At 49.5% G+C, this 15,269-nt stretch overlaps 1 protein-coding gene across 6 annotated transcripts; it reads right to left on the minus strand.

Annotated features, from left to right (window-relative positions):
- Positions 1-610: 610 nt before the first annotated feature.
- On the minus strand, positions 611-13,752 carry PIGV (phosphatidylinositol glycan anchor biosynthesis class V). Of its 6 annotated transcripts, none has more exons than XM_045782178.2 (6): positions 13,674-13,752; positions 12,629-12,723; positions 11,947-12,092; positions 10,685-10,819; positions 6,361-7,482; positions 611-4,997 (listed from the first exon to the last, which is right to left on the minus strand). In XM_045782178.2, exons 4-6 carry the CDS (start codon positions 10,760-10,762, stop codon positions 4,716-4,718), a joined length of 1,482 nt encoding a protein of 493 aa, XP_045638134.2. In that variant the 5' UTR covers positions 10,763-10,819; positions 11,947-12,092; positions 12,629-12,723; positions 13,674-13,752; the 3' UTR covers positions 611-4,715. The 6 variants fall into 6 exon arrangements, with proteins under 6 accessions (XP_045638134.2, XP_045638133.2, XP_087714685.1 ...); XM_045782177.2 differs by lacking the exon at positions 13,674-13,752 and adding an exon at positions 13,182-13,667; XM_087858559.1 differs by lacking the exon at positions 13,674-13,752 and adding an exon at positions 12,965-13,667.
- Between the last annotated feature and the right edge of the window lie 1,517 nt (positions 13,753-15,269).

Raw genomic sequence — 15,269 nt, forward strand, 5'->3', positions numbered from 1 at the left:
TAAAACCTCTCCGAAAGCAGAGGACTTTGACCTTCTCGAGTCACAAAATGGAAGGAGCCTGGGTCCCAGATGACTGGGTAGGATAGGCCTCCCTGCCCAAACCTGCACTAGACCACCATGTAAACGAAAAAGGAACTTGTATGATGAAGCCACTGAGTTTTGGAAGTTGTTGATTACAGCAGTTAGTCTATCTTGAATAATATCCCTAATCCCTAAATTCAATAGCTCTTCTCATCCTTTCCTTAACAGCGAATGACCCTGGTAGCCATTTCTTTCTTTTTGAAACTCTCCCTTGGGGCACCTGGGTAGACCGTCTGCCTTGGGCTAGGTCATGGTCCCAGGGTCCTGGGATTGAGCCCCACACCAGGCTCCCTGCTCAATGGGAAGCTCCTTCTCCCTCTCCCACTCCCCCTGCTTGTGTTCCCTCTCTCGCTGTCGCTCTCTAATAAATAAAATCTTTTAAAAAAGAAACTCTCCCTTCCCCAATACTATTTTTTTTCTAGTCCTTTAATGATGATGATGAGGAGGAGGAGGAATAGCCACCGTTCACGAAGTTCTTACTACGGGCCAGGTGCTCTGCTAGTGCTTCATCTAGTATCTCATTTAATCCTTTTTTTTTTTAATATTTTATTTATTTATTCGACAGAGATAGAGACAGCCAGCGAGAGAGGGAACACAAGCAGGGGGAGTGGGAGAGGAAGAAGCAGGCTCATAGCGGAAGAGCCTGATGTGGGGCTCGATCCCAGAACGCCGGGATCACGCCCTGAGCTGAAGGCAGACGCTTAACCGCTGTGCCACCCAGGCGCCCCTCATTTAATCCTCTTAACTACTCTGTGTAGTAGGTGCTATCACCCCCATTTTCAGGGTGAGAAAACAGGTGTAGAGAAGCTGAATCACTTGCCCAAGGTCTTACGGGCCCTCCTCCTCTCTCTACACCTTTTGACAGTCCCATCCAATCGTGGCTGCTGTAATGATCATGTCTTGTGTGGATGGCTCCCTGACCTCTCCTGGTCTCCACTTGCACGTTTCCTGGCATGTGAATGTGCTGATGGCATCGCAAACTCAGCTTGTCCCAAGTGTGCAGCTACTCCTGTGTCACACTGTTCTGAATACTTTTCACTTAATTTCCACGACAACCCTGAGATAGATGTTATTTATATCTACGAGGTAGACAGGGTTATCCACATTTCACAGACGAGTGAACTGGGGCCCAGAGGTTCAGTATCTGGCTCAAGTTTACACAGGAGGACACAGCAGCTCTCCACGACAATACCTCAGTTCTACTCCAACTGAGCTCTCCCTGTCCTGTTCCACTGCCTGCTTCCTATACTCATTCTCTGCCCTTAACTTCCAAATCCTCCCCGTCCTTCAGGGCCCAGCTCGAAGGCTATTCCCCCACCAGGTCTGTTCGGGTAGTCCAAGCTGGAAGGGATCTTCACCTTGTGTGAATTTACAGAGGACTTACTCTGTACCTCACTTATCTTTTCGTAAGCATACAAGCAAAACTTTAATTCCCCCTCACCATAAAAAGTTCGAGAAAGGTACAGAGCAAGAAGTTTATGTGGCCCTTCGGTCCCCAGAATTTATCAGTTTCTACCTTTTTTTTTAAGATTTTATTTATTTGGGATGCCTGGCTGGCCCAGTGGGTTAAGCGACTGCCTCTGGCTCAGGTCATGATTACAGGGTCCTGGGATTGAGTCCCGCGTCAGGCTCCCTGCTCAGCAGGGACCCTGCTTCTCCCTCTGCCTGTTCTGTCTGCTCTCCTTGCCACTCCCCCTGCTTGGGCTCACTCTCTCTCTCTCTGACAAATAAATAAATAAAGTATTTTTAAAAATATGTTTAAAAAAAAGATTGTATTTATTTATCTGAGAGAGGGCACGAGTGGGGGGCGGAGCAGAGGGAGAGGGACAGACTTCCTGCTGAGCGGGGAACTGGATATGGGACTCAATCCCAGAACCCTGAAATCATGACCTGAGCCAAAGACAGACACTTAACCAACTGAGCCACCCAGGCGCCCCTACCAGTTTCTATGTTGATTAAAGTTTCTGTGTATCTGCTACCAACTCTATTAGACGATTATTTGAGGACAGGACGCATAGCGAGTCATGTCATCTTTAGTCCCTAAAATAGGCATTCATAAACAATTGTTGAAAGAATTGATCAATTTCAAAGCCTCTGAGCCTGCACACACTACATTTTTAGACGAAGGTGAGAAGGTCTGTTCAGGAAAAGAAGCGATTTTTCCCCAAGGGGACTGGTAAAGACATGTCAAACACTCCCTCTCCTCCCACCTTCATTAAAGAACAAAAAAGCATCTACTTCTTAGGTGTATGAAGCGTCTGGTTTCTGTTTTAGCTGGGTCTCAGAAGGAAATGACTTTTCTCTGAAATTGTAGACGCCCAACCCAGCTGCAGCATTGTTAGGCCTCAGGGTAAACAGGAAGCTTCCCGCCTTGGGCCCTTCATGTCCCTCTCCCAGACTATTAAAGACTGTTAATAGGATGGTAAAAGGACAGCTGCTGGCCATAAAATCAGCCCATTCCTTAGATCCTTGGAGAATAGCAACTAGATCCCTCCAAGTTCAGAAAGAAAACTATGTCCGTCTCCAGGTCGCACACCAGGTGTGTCCACCTAGCTGGGGTCCTCAGTTATCTCCTCTATGATCAACTGTAACCACAATGGCCTTTTCAGAATACCAAAATTTGGTTCCTTGGTATTAGTTGAGGTGGGATTTCCATTTATAGGGTTTCTGGTCCTTGAAATTATTTGTTTCTGGGAGCAATCCATCCTGATCATCCCCCAAAAAGAGGTAAAGAAGAGACTCCATGAGAGCAAAGGATCTAGCGTTCCTACCTCTGAAACAGGGCTGAAACAGGACCTCAAGTCTTCCTGCACACAGGGTGGAAGTCCCTGGATTTGCAGCTGTTGGTGAGGAGGGAGGGAACAGTTCCTGCCAACTGGAGGGACACTAGGGCAGGGGTTATCCTCTTTTGCCAAGAAGGGCACTCGGGTGTCTTGGCAGAAGGCAGAGGGCTGCCCTGATCTGTGTGTACATTTTCAGAAGCATTTGACTCTGGACCAAATGCTCTCAGCTGTGCTAAAGCCGGGGCGATGGATGGGAAATGCTTATTGGGCAGGCTGACTAGAAGCTCCAACAGAGGGTGCTGGGGCTCGGCCAGGAGCTTCCCTTCAGCTGGCAAGTTCAGCTCTCTGTCATGGTCAGAGGGAGTGTGTCAAAATTCCAATTCTTGGTGCTCTCCAGAAGCTATGATTACCCATCTATTTTGAAGTTTCTGCTTGTTGGAATCTTTAGCTCAAATAGGGAATGAGGGGTGATGACGCAGAGCCTCTTACCTCGCTCAAAGGGTGAGCACAGACAGCTCAGCAGGGGTCAATGCTCTTACCACCAGCACAGTGATGCGCTCATAACCAAACGGGGGCCAGGAAGACACCATTTCATTCAACCTTGGACTTACCCACAATTTATCAATTCATGCTGCCCTGTTGGCTCCCAATCAAGCACGGGCACTTGGGCACGGCAGGAAAACCCATCACCACCTTGACCGTTTACTTGGCTGGCACAGACTGACTCGCCCAGGACAGGGAGCCTTATTTGCCACGTGTCACTGCTTTCCCTCATTCAAAGGAAAGGTTGCTTAAGTTACTCCTCAGAGTTGCCCCTGAAGAGGGGGAGTTTCTTCTGAGCACTGGAAGCAGGAGAACTGGATATCTTCGCTTAAAATCACATGTTTGAGCTTCTACATAAGAGTTTAGACCAGGATGATCCCATTGCTTAAGGCAGCTCTTAAGATCTTAGAGCAGAAAGGGACCTACTAGATTATATGGCCCACCCGCCTCGCCTCTCCCAGGAGGATACTATCATTTCCCCCAGTTTCAGAAGAGGTCACTAAGGCTGTGGAAACTCTCCCAAGGTCATACAACTGGTAAATGGGGTTTTACTGAGAGGACTAGAATCCAGGTCTCCCGGTTCTTTGTGCAATGTTCTTTTTACCATGATTTTTTCCTTAAGTATTTTGTATTATTTTAAAAAAATGTAATTCAGGGGCGCCTGGGTAGCTCAGCCAAAGTGTGTGACTCTTGATCTCAGCTCAGGTCTTGATCTCAGGGTCATGAGTTCAAGTCCTGCCCAGTGTGAAGCCTACTTAAAAATAAATAAATAAATAGAAATGCAATTCATTGCATGCATAACCAAAAGTTGTTTACTTTGCATATCTTTGTAAGATTTTTCATATAAATAAATGAACAAATCATGAAAATAATCAGAAACAATGTCCCATTTTAAAAAGATCGTCCTACCTATTACTGCCGGTACACTGTTCAGGCCTCCACCATCATGTGTGGACTATTACCAGCCTGTCAGCTAGAGCCTTTGACGAAACTGACATTTAAATACTTTACATTTAAATTTACATGTGGGTCAGCGGTAAGTTTACAACTATCTCTGCTATGTTTGGTTGACGAGACAAATGCAAGTGTACTTTTGACTTGGAGAGTAAGATTTCTTCACTTACAGAGAAAATAGGTACTACTCTAAAATTTGCCATAGCCAGACCAAATGGCTCTCCAGTGGCTCACACTTCTTCCATTCCTGACCAACCTTCAGAGAGACTGGAGGTTCCTAAAGGACAAAGCAAGGGTCCCAGGGCAACAGAGTCCCAGTGTGTATCTGTACTTCCAGACCCCTGAGACTCCAGGTCAAGTCCAAGGTAGGAAGTTGCAATGTAGGAGCAGTCCCAGGAGCCAGTAAGACAGGAAGTAACCCAGAATGCATCGTGTAACTAGAGAACAGGTTTTCCAGTTGTATAAAAGTCCCATGATAGAATTTCTGGGGACCTTTTGTCCTGGTAGGGAGTCCCCTGCAAGGGGCTTCCAAGGCACAGTCTCTAGGGATCTCAGCAGTGGCTCATGATTCTGAAGCAAATAAGCTGGAAACCAGTATACAACAGGAGTAGAGGAACCCAGAAACCTGGTAAGAACCTGGAAAGCATAAGAGGGGGAAAACCCACACATTTATTGGAATATCACTGCTTCCTTGGACCAGCCCGGGGCTTTCCTGCTGCTGGGTAAACTACAGCCCCATGACTAGAAATGGATTGTTCTGGAAAAGAGATTCAGTAGAACTTAGGACCTGCCTCATAAAGAGCTGTGCGTGACACCAGCCAGGTGACCTCAATGTTACAAATAAGCAGAGCTACAGACTTATTACCACAGTAATGGGCCAATCAATACTAAAAACTATGGGGTCCAATTTTAGCCTAGAGCCTGGACTCTAACCGCTAGGCTGTGCCACAGGGCTTTGGGAACCTGAAGTGGTTCCCTCATCCCCCAGAGGGAAGGCAAAACAGAGGGAAAGGGGGCAGGGGATCCTGTGGCTCAACATTTTCCCTCCTAGGGGAATTCAGAGCCAAGTCTCCCCATGGCCTCCCTCATCTAAGCTGGAAACTCGAAGCTATGCTGGCACTCACTCTACTAGTTAATCCAGCTGCAAACACAGAATGCTACTTTCTATTTCCCCTGTGCCTCTTACTCACGCAGCCTGGAGAACTCCACAAACAGCTGATGTGCACCTCCAAGAGGCAGAAGCTGCTAAGGAGTGGCCAGCATGGGGGAACCGACAACCTCGGGGTTATGTGGGAACGGGGGCCATAGCCAGGAATAAAAAAATGGGAAGTATCAAAGGCTGCCCACCCCTCGATCGCCTCCCCCACCCCAAACATTGCACAAGGGATCTCCTCCAAAGACTGAGCACCTGCCAGAGCTGAGAGCGCCTCAAGTCAACATCCAAGGAGACACTCGCTATAACCGGTGTAACTGTACAGTCGGGGAAGTTCCCGCGCTCTCCTCTGTGCTTACTCCTTTATCTCCGTCACATCAGGTCCTTCCACGACTCTCGTGTCTCTGCACGCACCCTTCATTTGCCCAGAATACTCTTCCTCTGCTTCTTAAATGCAATTCCTTCTTACTCTTTAGGACCCAGCCTTAATAGGACACCCTCCTCAACTCCTTTAGTCTATTAGCTTCTTTTTCCTCTGTGTTTCCACAATATTTATCGCAAAACAGCAACTCCTCTTCCATCCCACTGTACTAGAATTTTATCTGTTAAGTTTCTGTCTCCCAGTTTCTACCATGAGACCCACTAGGGCAGCAATCTTATCTCACTCATGTTCCATTCCTCAGTGGTCTGACCCAGGGTCTGGACAAAGAAAGCCCCCAAAGGGTTGGTGACTGAATAAATTAGGCACAGGTCACTCAAATGGGAGAAGCTAGCAGGCTTCCTTGACCCTGGCCAAGGGGTTCTGCCTGTATTCACGCCCCTACCCCAGTCAGGAGCCCACCTCACCTGAACATGCATGCACAGACCGCCAAACAGCAACAGCGCCACAGCGTGGACCAGGTACACAAACACCCGAGGGCCGAGGAATCCAGGGTCAGGTTTCTCCAGGGTCTTATTGTTCTTGCTCCTTTGCATCCCAAGTGTAAGGCAGAGCCAAGGGTGGGTGGTCACATATGTCCATGTTGCCCAGGCAACCAGTATAGCCACTGGCACGGCCAGTAGGAAGTTGGGCACCTGCTTGAGCTCATAGTATCTCAAAAAGCCAACATTCCAGTAGACATCCTGGATATAGCTATATATTAGGGGAAGTTCCCAGGAGCACCAAGGCGGCTCATTTCCTTCCACAATCCGGTAGCCCTTGTCCGCAGCTAACTGCAGCAAGGGCTTAGGGATGGGGCGGGCTGAGCCTGACAGACAGAACTGGGTATAGGCATAATACTGAAAGAGGGCAAAGGGAAGGCCAAGCATGAACACAGACAGGAACACAGAGCCCATCAGCTTCGAGAGCGGTCTCAGAGGATTCAGCACCATGAGAGAGGACAGAAAGCCTTGGCACTGAGAATACACGAGGAAGCCAATGCTGACCAGCCCATTGGAGCGTACGCCAGTGGCGAGGGCAAAGAGGAGTCCACTAGTCCAGCTTCGGCCCCTTTCCAGCTGCCCCATGGCGCTGAATGTCAAGAGGGCAAACAAAGCTTCTGAGTAACCAGCTGCCAGAAAGACATTGGCGGGGCTGAGGCAGAAGAGTAGGGCTCCATAGAAGGCCTGGCGGGGACAGCACAAAACCAGACAGCCCAGGTCGTGAAGTGCAACAGCAGCCAGCACAGAGAACAAGGAATTGAACAACGCTACTGAGATTAACAGGCAACTCCGTAGGTTCAGTAATGCCCGCAGAGGCCTCAGTAGTTCAGCTCCCACCAAGAGAGCCAGGGGGAAGCCAGGGAAGAAGGCAAAGTTGTGCTCATACAGATAGCCATGCTCGGCAATGAACAGGAAGTGTTCGGCGTCCCAGCGAGACAGGCCACCCAGGAGACCTTCCACAAGGTGGTCCACAGAGCCTGAGGGGGCGAGGCGAGGAGGAGAGAAGGCTTCTGCACGGTGATCGGGGATGATGGCATTGAAGAGAGCCTGTGGGATGAAGGAGAACTAGGATGTCGGTTGAGCAATTGGAAGGAAAGAATTACCATTTAATAAAATGAGGAAGAACAGACTTGTTGGAGGACAACCAGGAGTTCAGTTCTAGACTAGCAAGTTTGAGTTATACATTCCAGGGCAGAGGTCAACGAGGCAGTGAGATAGAGGAGTCTGAGGGTCAGGAGAGCTATCAGGGCTGGAGACATAAATTTAGATGTCATAATTGCACAGAAGGTATTCAAAGACACGAGACTGAATGAGATCACCTGGGGAGGGTGGAAGCAGGGCTAGAGAAAAGAGATCTGAGGATTGGGCCCTGGCCGTGTCAACATCTAGAGGCTTGAAGGAGCGTGAGGATCCAGAGGGAAGATAAAGAAGGAACAGTCATTGAGGTACGAGGAAAACCAGGAGAGCAGGGTATCTTAGAACCAAGTGAAGCAAAGGAGTGATCAATTCTGTTAAATGCTGCTAGCAGGTCAAGGAAGATGGGGTCTGAAAAGCGACCGCTGGATTTAGAAATGTGTAGGTCACTAAATTTGAAAGAGCTATTTCAGTGGAGTGGAGGCTAGAGAAGACTGCCAGGACTGGGTCCGGCAGAGAAGGGGAGAAGGAAGACGGCGCACACAGACAACTATCTGGATGAGTTTGGCTGTAAATGGGGTAGTAGGTAAATGACAATATGGGACAGAAGTATTTATGAATGGGAATAATCCGGTGGAAAGAAAACCACTGAGCATGCAGGGGCGAGGGGAGAATTGCTGGAGCAGGCAAAAGGGGGTGGGAACTGCTACGCAGGTGGAGGAGCAAGGCTGAGAGAGGACAGCAGGGTTCGGCCCGCTTTGGCAGTGGAGGCACACAGGTGCAGATGCAGGCATGGGAAGGAAGTGGTGGGAGCAGGCACAAGGTCACTTCTGATTGCATCTATTTTTCTGAGTTTTCGCTCAGGGAAGCAAGTTGGGGAAAAGGTCTTAGGGACTTGAATAAAAAGATAAACATGTAAAATAAGTCATCTATGACCCTAGTTCTCGAAATAGGCTGTGCACTGGAATCATCCCGGGCGTTTCAAAAATACTGATGTCTGGATGTCGGGGTCCCTCCCCCAGAATTAATGATTCAACTGGTATGGGATACAGCCTGGACATTGAGATTTTTTTTTCTAAGCTCCCCCAGGTGATTCTGATGTACAGAACAATTTCAGAGAATGGCAGGATGAATGGGCCAGGGAACTACACTAAGATCGCCAGGTAGCACTAAAGAACTCGCTTGGGCCAAAGATCTTGAAGAAAAAGAGACTAGTCAATAAAGCTGTGTGTTTCTCTCTAGGCATGATGCAGAAGTAGAGAGAGAATGAAACTGAACCGTGGCTGGGCTTCTGTCTTGTGACTAAGCCGGGGAGAAGGGAGCAAGCAAGTTGTGCACGTGTGCCTGGTGGATCATGGAATCTAGCTGGGTAAGGAGGGGTGCAGAAGCCAGAAGGTGGGTGAGGCACAGTGAAACGGAGGTAGAATCAGTGGATCAGAAGTCCTGAGGGGGTGGAAGAGCCGTTAGAACTGGGGTATTAGAGGGAGTGAGCTGGAAAGATAGGAGATAGTGGTTAGTTGTATCAGCTTTATTAATATTGAAACCACCAAGAAATCAACAGGAGTGCTGGAAAGAGCAACAGTGAATCAGGAGCTAAAACCTTCAAGGAATGAGCTGTCACTAACAGAGATGACAGCAACAATGAAGGGTAACTGGGGAGATCATCTGATGGCATGAGCTTTAAAGCTGGAAGAGGGTGGGGGAGAGAGAGGGATAATGAAATAGCATTATTGTCAAATGTCTTTTTGCATCATTAGACTGTCAGCTACTCAAAGGAAAAGAGACCATGACTTTTCCTTCTCACCACCAAGCACAGCTCTGGGAACAGAGCAGGCACTTGATACAACCCTGGTGGTTGAGTGAGAGGAGAGGAGACATACGCATTTCCAAATCACCATCTGAATTAGTCCTGCCTCCCTATCCCAGATGCCAGTTCACAGTCCTGCCCCGGGGGGGCCTGCCAATCACTCATCAGATGCTGTTCAAAGCCATCACTGGGTCCGTTTCCCCAGCCCCACAACTGGGGTATAACCCCATTCTTAAGGCTCTTTCTCTTTTTGGTCAGTTTCTTTATCAGGCCACTTTAAACAGTGAAAACGAATGGGACAGGAGTGACAGTCACAGATAACAGCCCTAGACTCCAAGCTGAAGCTACTTTTAACTAAACCTGGGACCCAGCAGAGGCTGCTATGCCTCATAGTGCAGGAAGGGAGAAAGGAGGTTTCCAGAAAGGAAAAAGAGAACCCTGAGAAGATGGCATTTGTGGAAAAAGAGCACACATAATTATGCTAATATAACACCCCTAGATTGTTGACATACATTCAACAACACATACTGAGAACATACTAAGCACTGCGCACTGTGCTAGGCACCAGAGAGAATTCATATATATGTGAAATTTGATTAAAATATGTATCAAGAAGAGGCTGAGGGGGGAAGGAAGTTGCAAAAGTGCAAATGCACTCTGAGGCTTTTGGTGGGTGAGGCAGCAAGGGGAGACACCTGGGGGAAGAGCGGGGGACACTGCTGACTAACCGAATACACACAGACGGCCTCAGGACAGTGTCACTGAACTGACTGCCACCGTGCTCAGTCTCCTGGTAAGGGGACCCAGGGCAATGCCTTGGGCTGTCTAGCTCTAAAGGTATCTGTGGTTACAGAACCTCATGGTCTATTGGAAAGACCACTAGCTCAGGAGTTAGGAAAGCTGGGGTCTGATTCCGGCCCTTCTCTAACCTGCTATGTATCTTTAGGGAAGCCATTGAACCTTTCGGGCCTCTGCTGCTTCATGTGTAAAACAAGGGATTAATAGACCATTTCTGGGGCACCTGGCTGGCTCGGTTGGTAGAGCATGCGACTCTTAATCTTGGGGTCCTAAGTTCGAGCTCCATGTTGGGTGTGGAGTTTACTTAAAATAAATAAATAAAATCTTTTAAAAAACCACAGACCATTTCTAAGAGTCCTGCCCACCTTTCGGTTATCAGGTATGGGTGTCTACAGTTTCAAACACATGGAAGGGCACAACTGGGAGGGAGAAAGAATATGGGGACGATTCTTAGTGCCTAGCCCAGTCACGTGGCAACAGCATGTTCAGGACAAAAGATCAGAGACTGACCTGCAGCACCAGAGTCAGGACGCGGCAGCTGACTGCAAACCTCAGCACCTCTTTCCTGGACGGGTCCAGGGGCCACATCCTCTCACCACCGGGAATTCAGGGGTGTTGCTGCCTGGACTGAGCTTCCTCAGGCTTCTAAACTCCAAAACCCAAGGAGGAAATGTCACACATGGGACGAAAGTAAATTGTTATTTTTTTTTTTCCCACAAAACTAAATCCTTGAAAGCATTCTCCACAGGAGACTCCCCCTTCAGCATTACAGGGCAAATTTAACTGCCTAACTGCCCCGATGAGGGAAAAGCATCTTGAAGACAGATGGGACCACTTGGTGTCACTTTGAAGCACTGTATTGTCAGGAAAATTCTACACAGATAGGCATGCAGTTGGCAACTAGGCTCACAGAAAATCTTCAAAAGCCTGTTGGCTACCCCTGTGCAGGAACTAAAAACTCGGGTTCAAGTCCTGACTTTGTCACTCGCAAGTTCTCATTCAGTCCTTCTGAGTCTCAGTTCTTTAGGTATAAAATGGGATCAGACTGCTGTTGGTTTTTTTTTCCCCAGACTATTTTCTCTCACAAAATTGTCATGATGGTGAAGTGGACGAAAGTGTGAAGAAGTACCACCAAATCCATGTTGTGGTTGCTATTATTTGGTGTGTGCCCTTTTCCCCTTGCCCAGAATAATAAACTAGATCCCAAACCAGAGTCCCAAAAGTGGGGCACAGAACTCAACTGGAAGACCATAATGACTACACACTCTAGCCTAGCTCTCTGATGTGTGTTCAGCTGGTCTGTTAAATTAAGTGGAGAAGGAAAAGAAAACCACCACTCAGCAGGACTTCAGCCAGCTCACATTGCTAAAACAAACTGAGGGGGAAGACAGAGTCGACTACTAGGGATGGAGAAAACTGCTATTTCCCCATCTCTTTGTTGGAATGGGAGCAATGTATAAACAATTGCAAAGCCATTCTGAGGCAAGGAATGAACTTTAAAGCTTTTTTTTTTTTTTCCCTTAAACACAACTCCTTGGGCTAAAAGAAGTAGCAATGGCTCCTACAGAACATTCAAACACCAGTCTGGGAAACCAGAAGTGGGGGCAAGAGCACCAGAGGCAGCTCACTGATTTGGGGTGAACTATCCCTAAAGGAAAAAACATTTCAACTGAGAAATTAACAGGGAGGGCAGGAAGACTTTTCTTTCTTATCTGACTAATATCTATCAAACCTGTAGGTACCATTTATTTCTGGAATTCTCTGATGCTCACCAGACTATTGGATATGCTCTCATTATACTCTGCTTCGTCGTCTTTACTGTTATGGCTTATTTAAGTTGCTTGTGAGGGCAGCGGCTTTGTCTATCTTGCTCCCAACCATACCTCCAGGGCCTGGCATTACAACAGGCATTTCAAGCCTGTGTGAGTGGAAGGGGTGAAAACAAGATATGGCATCACCAGTTCACTGGCTTGGGATATAAAATCACTGCTTTAAGTATTCCTCCCACTATATCTCACGTTAAGATCGAGACCCAAGTCACAGAAGCCACAGGAAAATACAATTTCTCCAGCAAGGGTGCAATAGCAACAATACACTTGGTGTATCGGCCAATAGCAACAGTACACTTTCCTCAGCACAAGGGGGCGCCTGCTGCTCACTCCATCACGAGGAGGCCTGGAGGAAGGGAGGGGCCGACAACGCCACACCGGTTTGCTCATCAAAATTCAGTTCAAAGGCAAGCTTTTGAAAACCCCACAGAGCCGCGGTAGTTTGTGAATCCACCCAACATTTCCAGCATCCGACTCGCGGAATCTAGAGGAATTGTAGAAACAAGTACGGCCAACCTCACACGGCCGCTGATTCTGTAGGCTACGGTGAATTCACTTTTTCCCTTCCTTCCCTTCCCACCCACATGGGGAAGAAAAGTTGGGGACAGAAAAGCACTTAACCCACCTCTGCCTCTTCACCAGGCTTCCATTCTTCCTTTCCTTTCTCCAGAGTCAAGCTCTAGCCCCAGCGACCACAGGAGACTTGTAACCTACACTTAGCTTACAGGTAAACCAAGTAAAAACAAAATAAAGCCAGTGAGTTGTCCCTCTCGGGTAGTTGAAGACCTCACTTCCCAACAACCCCTTTGCGAAATCAGACTCTTGAATTGGCAGGACACTTAGATCAACTAGTTTTACCGTATTTTCCCGTGAGATAAATATGCCAAGTACTGAGTAATAAAAATCTCCATGGTTTTTACATCAGAGATCTCATTAGACCCTGTGAGGCCAGTATAATTACCATCGCCATTTTATGGATGTGGAAACTGAGGCTCTTTGGGGTCAAGTGACACACCCTAGGCTATATTTAAAGAGAATGTCATCTTTTCCCTTCCTGGAACCTCATGGTCTTCCCACCGGCCTTCAACCGGGCTAAAGGGGATGTGCTCTTCCAGAGCCAGGGTAACCACCCAGGACTCCAAGTCCCATACTTGTCCAAAGACAGCGCATGCTCTTACTGGGTACGCTTAGGGAAGGCAAGGCCCTAGCTGAGACTCCGGGGAAGCCTAAGTTGGAGCCCTGGACCCTTGGAGTAAGACAACGTCCTCTGTAGAGTGGGGAAGTCTCCGTGACTTCTGCCAGCCCCAGCCGGGTCCGAAGCCCATTCTAAACCTTTCCTTTCGGACACAGTCCCAAACGGGCAGTGGGCACCTCCTCTCCCCAAAGGGGCCGCGGCTCAGGGGCTACTCCCGAGGGGGCCGGCTGGGCCGGCCCGACCCGGCCTACGGCCGGAAGGCAGGGGAGGGCAGGAGTCTGTAAAGGAAGTGGCGGCACCGGGAGGCCGCTATGGCGGAGGGGCGGGGCTCCCCGCTTCTCGGCGGCCTCCGCCTCATTTCCCTCGGCCTCCGTTTGACGACTTCCCTCCCCCCACCCCGAGAACTCCAAGGCTCCCGAGCTGGCGCCGGGTCCACAGCGCCGGCCCGTCTCGACCTCCCAGGCGGGGCCCGAACCTCAGCTCCTCCATCCGGGACCCCGAGCGGCCCGCGCCTGCGCACCGGCTCCGCCGAGGCGGCCCCGCCCCCCTCCTGCCCGGACTCGGAGCTGCCCCGCCCCCCTCCGCGGCGGCCATGTTGACTCCGGGCGCGCGGGGCGGGGACGGCGTAGCCTCAAGACTCCGTGCCCTCCGCCTTGGCACCTTCCCGCCTTGGTGACACCTGAAGAGTTTCCTCTGGCGCTTCGCGCGCCTCAAGTCCCCTCCCCCGCCTTCAGTTAGCCCGTCCGTGCTGCTGTGGCAGAGTCGGCGCTCTCGCCCGGGTTGCATCCCGCAAACATCCACTGAGTTCCCCAATGTGTGTGTGCGGAGGAGGCTCTCGGAGTTGGGGGCCGCCCCGCGGCCTCTTCACAGCAGCCAGAGCCGCACTTTCCCCGCTGTCAGGCATCAGCCGCTCAGCACAGGGCCTGGCACACAATCGATGGTCTCTGAATAGAAAGAAGCGTTGGGGTTTCTGTGGCCGGCAGTGGCACCCTACGTCCCGGGTGTGAGGAAAGTGGGGGATCCCCCTGCCTTTCCCCTCCTCCAGATACCGGGGACCTCGTGTCCTACTTCGATCCTCAGCCCCCCCTCAGGTGGCTAGTGAGGACGGTGCCCAGAACGCCCCCCAGGACTCTTCTTCCTCATTCAAACAGTTGCTTTCGTAGGAAGTGGGGCCAAAAAAGAAGAAGCAGCGGCAGCTAACTCAACAAAACCGGCTGTTAGGGAGGAGCGGAGGAGCGGCCAGTGGGTACCCCTGTAACGGAAACTGTTAGAACAACTTTGCACCCTCCTTCAAGGAAATAGATAATAAATCCTACTCCGTTGGTGGATTTCTTGTTTCTCAGGATTCCAAAGCCTTCTGTGGTTTCAGTTATCGGCCTTCTAAACGGAGCTGGGGTCTGGGTTAGCCTCTGGCCACAGACCTGGCGAGGGAGGGGTTTATCTTCTGCCACAGCTACGAACGTGGGTGGGAACAAAGGGATGGTTGCTATCTCTCCAGGCAGAGAAGACTAGCCTACATCAGTTCTGTGGGGGCCAGGGATGGCTCTTTCTGATTCTGACTCATTTCAGGCTCTGACACCGAAGCTGTCCTAAGATACTGTTGTGTGTAAGGTGGATCAAGTAGAAATCACATGTTAGTCCTGAGTTGGAGGAGGGAAAAAGATGGAGAAGACTCTTCCCCAGTTATTTCAGTGACACACACTTGTTCTCAGCTCCAGAGGCCTGTCAGTGAATCCGCAAAGCTGTGGTGCACACTCGTGACTGGGGCCTGAGGTTGTGGCTTGAATCTCTAGAAGTCCATGAGGCTCCCAGCAGCACTCTGTTTGCAGAGACAAAACCGAGCAATGAACTGTACTTGCTTTGTGAATTCACAAGAGAAAAAGACATGCATTCTTAAGGTTTCCTCCATCCATACCAAATTCCCTCAAAAATCTGTTTGTAAAAAGGACAGGGGTCTCCTGTGACAAGTCAGAATGTTTTCCAACGGCTCAACTGTCACCCGTTAGAGGCAGAACTTTGTCCAGATCTTCAGCTCTACTTTCCAGCAATTTCTCCTTCCTTTCCTTCTCTG

This window comes from Ursus americanus, chromosome 33 (genome assembly GCF_024610735.1).
Source record: "Ursus americanus isolate L20-20 chromosome 33, mUrsAme1.1.p, whole genome shotgun sequence".
Lineage (NCBI taxonomy): Eukaryota > Metazoa > Chordata > Mammalia > Carnivora > Ursidae > Ursus > Ursus americanus.